General features: G+C 41.8%; 1 protein-coding gene across 1 annotated transcript in view; it reads left to right on the top strand.

Annotated features, from left to right (window-relative positions):
• The window catches only part of LOC103272741 (transmembrane 9 superfamily member 2-like), a 118,098-nt gene that overhangs the window by 691 nt on the left and 108,355 nt on the right, over nt 1-9,052 (top strand). The window contains exons 2-3 of the mRNA XM_021718655.1: nt 5,725-5,792; nt 8,373-8,466. Of these exons, the coding sequence (XP_021574330.1) occupies nt 5,725-5,792; nt 8,373-8,466 (162 nt within the window). The remainder of the gene's footprint in view (nt 1-5,724; nt 5,793-8,372; nt 8,467-9,052) is intronic.

Genomic DNA, 9,052 nt, shown 5'->3' with positions numbered 1-9,052 from the left:
CCCCCCCCCCATCTTGCCCCCCCCCCGCTCCTTACTCCTCCCCTTTGTGTTCTGCCAACTTCCTCTCGGCCCCTCCTTCTCCTTCTAGGCTCCGCCCCCTCATCTTGGCCCCTCCCCCTCCTAAGCTCCCTACCTCGCCCCTTTTTGTTCCATCAACTCCCTCTCAGCTCCTCCCCCTCCTCCTTTCTCTTGGCTACTCCATCATCTCCCTCTCAGCTCATTCTCTTTCCCTTCCTCTTGGCTCTTATCCTCTTAGCTCCTTCTGGCCCCTTCCCCTTTGCTCCTCCATATCCCCTTCAGGTCTTCCTCCACCTCCCTCTAAGCCCCTCCCTCTTTAGCCCCCATTGGTCGCTCCTCCACCTCCCTCTAAGCCCCGCCCCTCTCTCCCTATTGGCTGCACCTCCCAAGAAGCTCCTCCCCTTTCTGCCCAACTCTTCCTTTCTCAGTCAGCATCTGCAACTTTTCCTTTCTCTGTGTGCGCTCTTTCGTGTTCCTCTTATACAATCTACCTTCCTGGCCACACACACTCACTGTGGTCTTTTAAAGATATATCCCTACCATTCTCTGTCGCCCTTCACTTGTATGGTCTCACACTTTTATCCTCTTTTTTTTTTTTGAGTCGGAGTCTCTGTCGCCCAGGCTGGAGTGCAATAACACGCTCACGGCCACCGCAGTCTCGACCTGCTGGGCTCAGGCATCCTTCTGCCTCAGCCTTCCAAGTAGCTGGAACTACAGGCATGCACTACTACGCCCGGCTAATTTTTTTTCTCTCTCATTTTGAAACTCTCTTTAATTTTGCTTTTTACACATTTATAGAGTACAAGTGAAGTTTCATTGCCTATATATTACTTCTAGTAATAAAATCACAGTATTTAGGGTGTTAATCACCCAAATACAATACATTTTTGTTAACTGTAGTCATTCTCCTCTGCTATCAAACTTTAAATTTGATTCTTCCATCTACTTGTATGCTTGTACCCTCTACCCCATTTCTCTTTTTCCTTCTCTCTCCCTCCTTCACTAACCCTTCCTAGTCTCTGTTATCTATCTTTTCATTCTCTACCTCCGTGTGATCAAATTTGTTTGCTAATTTTTTGATTTATTGTAGAGATGAGATCTCGCCAAGTTGCCCAGGCCGGTCTCGAACCCGTGGTAGCAATTCTCTCACCTCGGTCTCCCTAAGTGCTGGGATTAATAGGCATGAGCCACTACACCCGGCCTATCCCCTTAATTCTTGTTAATTTGCTTTGGTCTCCTGAATCCTCCCTCTGCAAACACCAAGATAATATATATACAAAATTTTGAATCCGTTTAAAAAATAAGGCTATTAAAGAAGGTTGTCAAGAAATTATTGGGATTGGGGGCACACAGATGAGAATTTGTACCAGAAATACCTGACTAAAGAAAACTAATAGCCGGGCGTGGGGACTCACACTTGTAATCCCAGCACCTAAGAAGGCGGAGGCAGATTGCCTGAACCCAGGGGTTCCAGACCAGCCTAGGCAACTTGGCAAGACCTCGTCTCTACAATAAATCAACAAAATTAGCAGGGTGTGGGGGCATGTGCCTGTAGCTCCGGCTACTTGGAAGGTTGAGGCGGAAGGATGCCAGAGCCCAGCAGGTCGAGGCTGCGGTGGCCGTGAGCGTGTCATTTGCATCCAGCCTGGGCGACAGTGTGAGACTCCGACTCAGAAAGAAAGCAAATGATGACAGTAGTTACCATTTATTGAAAGCTTACTATGAGCTAGATGCCATTGTAAATCCTTTTCATGAGTTGTCCCATTTTGTTATCACAATTCTCTAAAGGTAAATAATATTATCTTGGTGGTCGGTTGCAGTGGCTCAAGCTTGTAATACCAGCACTTCAGGAGGCCAAAGCCAGAGGATTATCTGAGATCAGGGGTTTGAGACCAGCCTGGGCAACTTGGGGAGACCCCGTCTCTACAAGAATTCAAAACATTAGCCGGGTGTGGTAGCGCGCGCCTGTAGGTCCAGCTACTTGGAAAGCTGAGGCGGAAGGATCGCCAGAGCCAAGCAGGTGAACGCCGGAGTGGCTGTGAGTGAGCCGCTGCACTCCAGCCTGGGTGATGGAGTGAGACTCCAACTCAAAACAAACATCTGGAATTTCTTTTCTGTAAGGTCTTTTCTTTTTAGACTCTTACTCTCATCTCTAATCATGTTCTACTTTTTATTTTAAGATTGCACCTTCTGACATTTAGCAAGTCTTATTTTTATATTTAATACTTGACACTTCCCTGATTCAGTAGTATCCAACTCCCTTAAAAAAAAAAAAAAAACTTTTACTATTACAAAAGCAGTAACACGCATGGTAGAAGGTTAGACAATATGGATAGGGAAAAATAAAAAATACTTCAAACATCTGTAGAATTACCACTGCTGATATATTAGCATGTATTCTAGGTTATTTTTGCATTTATACTCACATGCATTTCTTTTTTTTTTTTTTTTTTGAGTTGGAGTCTCACTCTGTCACCCAGACTGGAGTGCAGTGGCACGCTCTCATCGACCCCAGCGTCGACCTGACCTGCGGGGCTCCGGCTATCCTTCCACCTCAGCCTTCCAAGCGGCCGGAACTACAGACGCGCACTACCGCGGCTGGCTAATTTTTTTGATTTATTGTAGAAACAAGGTCTTGCCAAGTTGCCCAGGCAGGTCTCAAATCCGCGGGCTCAGGCAATCCACTTGTCTCGGCCTCCTACAGTGCTGGAATTACAGGCTGAGCCACTGAGCCCGGCAGCTTTATTCTTTTTTAATGGTTGCATAGCATTTTCCATTATATGATGTATTATCACTGATTTTCAAGTCTCTTATTTATGTGTTTAACTTGTTTCCACTTTCTTGATTTTACCGAATATTGCCACATGTGGGATTATATCTGTGGAACAAAATACTAGGAGTGGAATTGCTGAGTCAAAGAATATATACATTTAACAATTTTGTTATAACCAAATTTCTGTGGACATAGTACTAATTTACAGTCTCACCAATAATGTGTGACTGTACCTGTTTCTTTATAGCTTGGCAACAATGTGTTATCAAACATTTGGATCTTTGACAATTTGATGGGTGAAAAATTGTGTGCTGTTTTTTTAATTTACATCGCTTTGTTAGGAGTGAGATTGAGGATCTTTTTTAATAATTAAAGGATATTTATATTTTATTTTCTGCTAATTATCTGTATATCCTTTGTCCATTTTTCTAGTAGGTTAAACTTTTAAAACATTGATTTGTGGGAACTCTTAGATCAAGAAATTAGTCCCTTGTCTGTGATGTGTGGCAAATGCTTCTTTTTTTTTTTTTTTTTTTTTGAGTTGGAGTCTCACTCTGTCGCCCAGACTGGAGTGCAGTGGCCGCTTCCGACCACCGGAGCCTCCACCTGCTGGACTCCGGCGATCCTTCCGCCTCAGTCTTCCGAGTAGCCGGAACTACAGGCGTGCGCTACCATGCCCGGCTGATTTTTGATTTATTGTAGAGATGAGGTCTCGCCAAATTGCCCAGGCGGGTCTCGAACCCGCGGGCTCAGGCAATTCACTAACCTCAGCCTCCCAAGGCGTGAGATTACAGGCTGAGCCACCGAACCCGGCTAGCGCATGCTTCTTTTAAATTGTTTTTTGATTATGCTTATAGTAGTTATTTTTGCTATTTAGACAATTTGATTTTTATTATAATTTATAAAGTTTTTTTTTAATGGCTTCTGAGGTTTATTTTGGTTTTTTTTTTTTTTTTTTCTTTTTAGTTGGAGTATCACTCTGTCACCCGGGCTGGAGTGCAGTGGCACGCCCACGGCCACCGCAGCCTCTACCTGCTGGGCTTAGGCGATCCTTTCGCCGCAGCCTTCCGAGTAGCTGGAACTACAGACGCACGCCACCACACCTGGCTAGTTATTGTGATTTATTGTAGAGACAAGGTCTCATTAAGTTGCCCAGGCTGCTCTCAAGCCCCCAGGTTCAGGCAATCCTCTCACCTCGCCCTCCCAAAGTGCTGGGATTATAGGCTGAGCCACCGCACCCGGCCTTCCTTTCTTTTTGAGTTGGAGTCTCACTCTGTTGCACAGACTGTAGTGCAATGGCACACTCCCGGTCACCGCAGCCTCGCCCTGCTGGGCTCAGGCCATCCTTCTGCTTCAGCCTTCCAAGTAGTTGGAACCACAGGTGCACGCTACCACACCCGGCTAATTTTTTGATTTATTGTAGAGACGTGGTCTTGCCAAGTTGCCCAGGCTGGTCTCAAACCCATGGGCTCAGGCAATCCTCTCACCTCAGCCTCCCAAAATGCTGGGATTATAGGATATAGCCACCTCTCTTCCTCCTTCACATGCCCTGCTGTAAGGCTTTTTATATTTGTTTCCAAACTTGATAATTTTTTTACATATTTTAAAACATGTAACCATATGATAAAGCTGATAGCAGATGTTTAATTTTTTTAAAAGTAGCACATGGAATTTTGAAAATGATAAAGTGATTACTCAAGTTTGCTGTTTTAGTCATTAAAAAAATCCAATCTTTGCCTGAGCCCACGGGTTCAATACCAGCCTGGTGAGACCTCATCTCTACAATAAATCAAAAAATTAGCTGGGCATGGTGGCATGTGCCTGTAGTTCCAGCGACTTGGAAAGCTGAGGCGGAAGGATCACCTGAGCTCAGCAGCTCAAGGCTGCGGTGACCGGGAGCGTGCCACTGCCCCTCCAGTCTGGGTGACAGAGTGAGACTCCTACTCAAAAAAAAAAAAAAAAAAAATCCAATCTGGTAAACTATCAGGAATATAGCTGAGATCCACAAATCAAGAAAAATGTCCCATGATGAGCCACAGATACTCTTTTGTATGAAGTTTTAATGAGTCTGCTTATTTATTCCACAAATGGATTAGGAGGAGAAAGAAGATGGAGAAGGAGGAGGAGGAGGAGGCCTAAATGACAACTGATAACCAAAATGAAAGAGTTACATCTTTACAAATAAATTTAAGTTGTTTGGTCGGGGTGAAGGGATGTGGGTAGTGGAGGTATAGGTAGCCATCTACTGCCATTTAATTTTGGGATAAAAAGGTCTTCTTACCTTATTTGATCCTGAGACTGTCATAGTGTTAAAACAGGTGAAATGATTGAAGTCTAAAATGACCCTGAGTAATCAAGGAAGGTTATATTGTGATCATTATGTTCTGTTTAAGATAGGAGAGAGTGAAGTGTATTTTAGAATGATTCTTATGAAAATAGTTAACATAATAAAAGAAAAGAATTTAATACAGGTAGCTTTAATTATCTCAAGTTCTTAACTTGAGTTCCATGGACTCCAGGGACACTATGAAGCCTCTTAAAACTGAACTGAGGATTTAGTGAAAATGTGTGTTTTTCTGGGGAGAGGAACCATGGCTTTCATCATACTTTCAAAGGGTTCTATAATTAAAAACAGGTTAAGAATGGCTGAGGTATCTGAAAAATTTGCGAATCTGAGAACCCAGTAATGATAGATAAATGAAATGTTATGAATTTATAGCTATACTATATTAAAAATTTATAATTGTACTGAGTTATAAATTTATAACTGTTATAAATTTATAACTATAATAAATTATAAATTTATAACTATACAGTTATAAATTGATGATAGCAATAGACCCAATTACATTTGGGTTAATTTATTATGTATTTGGAGTGCTACCTTATTTTACTTTGTGTTATTAATACATGTCCTTCTTCTTTTCTTTTAGTCATCAGTGGCACTATTTGTAAATAGATTGGACTCAGCGAAATCTGTGCTACCTTATGAATATGATACGTAAGTGTGGTATGATACAATTGTGTTAATATGTGTCTTAAGTTTTCCAAGATAATGAGTGAAAACCCTGAATATATTAACAAATGTGGTGGTAATTTTGTAATAAACGTAACAGGAGAAATGATTAGAATACAAAGCTTTCAATGTGTGACAAAGGAAGTTAGTTGGGTGCAGTGGCTCATCCCTGTAATTACAGCACCTTGGGAGGCAGAGGCAAGAGGATTGCCTGAGTTCAGGGGTTTGAGACCTGCCTAAGCAACATGGCGAGACCTTGTCTCTACAATAAATCAAAAAATTAGCTGGGTGTGGTGGCATATGCCTGTTGTTTTAGTTACTTGGAAGGCTGAAGCAGAAGGATCACTTGAGCCCAGCAGGTCGAGGCTGTGGTGGCTGTGAGCAGCATGTCACTGCACTCCAGCCTGGGACACAGAGTAAGACTGCAACTCAAAAAAAAAAAAGTAGAAAATTGGATTTTTTGTTTTTTTGAGTTGGAGTCTCACTCTGTCACTCAGTGGCACACTCAGGACCAAAAAAAAAAAAAAAAAAAAAAAAAAAGGCAAAAAGGCAAACTATAAATTTACTACACTTTGGACTTTAAAACATTTGCAGAATTATAGCTTATTTCTAAAAAATGTAATATACAAGTTTATACTGAAGTTTCCAATGTATGAAGATGCTTAGTTTAGTAGGGAGCAGTTATTACATGATCAGTCATTTGAGAATAACAATAAATGAAGAATTTTATTTATTTATTTTTTTGAGTAGGAGTCTCACTCTGTCACCCAGACTGGAGTGCAGTGGCACACTCACAGCCACCTCAGCCTTGACCTGCTGGTCTCCGGCAATCCTTCCTCCTCAACCTTCCAAGTAGCTGGAACTACAGGCACGCACTACCACACCCAGCTTATTTTTTGATTTATTGTAGAGATGTGGTCTCGTCAAGTTGCTCAGTCTGGTCTCGAACGCTGGGCTCAGACAGTCCTCTTGCCTCCACCTCCCAAAGTGCTGCAATTACAGGCCTGCGCCACTGCCTGGCAAATGAAGTAGTTTTAGAAAAAAAATGATTTTAGTTCCCTTTGGTTTTTTTCCCTTGAATTAAGCAGAAATAAAATCAGATTTAATTTCTATTAAAATACCTAGTATAAATGAAGGGTGAGTATGAGTATTTAAAATACTATGCAAGACTATTATTCATTTTGTCTTCTACTTGAGGCATTTTATATTCAAATTTACTGAAAGGTAGCCGTAATTCTTTTTACCTCTAGCCCTTTGATTTGTGAATGAGTATGTGAAAATGTGTTTGGGGAAGACTTTGTTCTTTAAATTCTCCTTTGATTGGCCAACTCGGTGGCTCAACCTGTAATCCCAGCAATTTGGGAGGCTGAGGCAGTGGATTGCCTGAGCCCGGGGGCTTGAGACCAGCCTGTGCAGCAACTTGGTGAGATGATAATCTCTACAATAAATCAAACTAATTAGCCAATTGTGGTAGCACGTGACTGTAGTTCAGGCTACTTGGAAGGCTGAGGCGAAAGGATCGCAGGAGCCCAACAAGTTGACGCTGGGATGGCCGTGAGTGTGCCACTGCACCCCAGCCTGGGCGACAGAGAATTCAACTAAGAAAAAATTCTCCTTTGATCAGAACTGATAATTACAATTTCTTTTTTCTTTTTTTTTTTGAGTTGGAGTCTCACTTTGTCACCCAGACTGGAGTGCAGTGGCACGCCCCCGGCCACTGCAGCCTCAACCTGCTGGGCTCTGGTGACCCTTCCGCCTCAGCCTTCCAAGTAGCTGGAACTACAGGTGTGCACTCCCATGCCCGGCTAATTTTTTGATTTATTGTAGAGATGAGGTCTCACCAAGTTGCCCAGGCGGGTCTCGAACCCACGGGCTCAGGCAATCCACTAACCTCAGCCTCCCAAAGCACTGGGATTACAGGCTGAGCCGAGCCCGGCTGATAATTATACTTTCTAAATGTCTCAAGTTAGAATTAGTACAGGCTTTAAATTATTGCTTGTTGGAGGCGAGAGGATTGCCTGAGTCCAGGGGTTTGAGACCAGCCTGGGCAACATGGTGAGACTTCATCTCTACAATAAATCAAAACATTATATGGGTATGGTGGCACATGCCTGTAGTTCCAGCTACTTGGAAGGCTGAGGCGAAAGGATCACCTGAGCCCCGCAGGTCAAGGGTGCTGTGGCTGTGAGCATACCACTGCATTCCAGCCTGGGCGAGTGAGACTCTGACTCAAAAAAAACCAAAAAACAAAAAAACAAAACAACTATTGCTTGTGTCTTATTATGTAATTTGAAGTTTAACTCTGAAAATACTATGAGTTTTTTTAAAGATTGTAATTACCTACATTTAAAAAGTCAAGAGCAGTCACATAAAGATTTAAAATCATGAATTCATAGTTTTCAGAGGTGAAGCAACCTAAAGAAATATATAATGAAGTCTATAAATCATAATTAGGTATATTCTGGGTCTTTTGTGAAGAAATAGCATTAACAGTGGAGAGGCTATATAAGTTACAAATATTGATTTATTTATGTTTTTATCTTACTCGAACCTTTCCTCTTTTAGTTTTGACTTCTGTCAGGACTCTGAAAAGAAAAGACCATCTGAAAATCTTGGACAAGTACTATTTGGAGAACGAATAACATCATCTCCTTATAAGGTTATTCAGTTGATCTTATTATAACATCTTTATTTTAAAATGCATCTTTTCAAAACTGATTACTTAAAATTGTAGCAAAGAGGCTGGGCATGGTGGCTCACGCCTGTAATATCAGCACTTTAGGAGGCCAAGGTGGATGGTTGCTTAAGCCCAGGAGTTTGAGAGCAGCCTAGGAATATGGTGAAGAATATAGTGAGAGCTTGTCTCAAAAAAAAATTGAGAAATTAACTGGGTGTGGTGGGACACGCCTGTAGTCCCAGCTACTTGGGAGACTGATGTGGAAGAATTGCCTGAACCCAAGAGGTCCAGGCTGTGATAAGCCGTGATTGTACCACTGCACTCCAGCCTGGGCAACAGAGTGAGAACCTGATGCAAATGAAATAAAATAAACAAAATTAAATTAAATTAAAAAATAGAGGTAGAATCTGGTGTTGCCAGAAGAATGCATTAAAATATGTTCTCCAAACTGCATTTAGTGGTTCCACACAAAGATTTTACATTTCACATTTTATTTTTGCTTTATAAAGAAAAAAATTTAATTTACTGTTCTGTGCATATATATATATATATTTTTTTTTTTTTTTTT

This window comes from Carlito syrichta, unplaced genomic scaffold (genome assembly GCF_000164805.1).
Source record: "Carlito syrichta isolate Samal-C Ts95f unplaced genomic scaffold, Tarsius_syrichta-2.0.1 Scaffold313184, whole genome shotgun sequence".
NCBI classification, from domain to species: domain Eukaryota; kingdom Metazoa; phylum Chordata; class Mammalia; order Primates; family Tarsiidae; genus Carlito; species Carlito syrichta.
The sequence above is the reverse complement of the archived record's forward strand: the minus strand, read 5'-3'. Positions and strand labels throughout refer to the sequence as shown.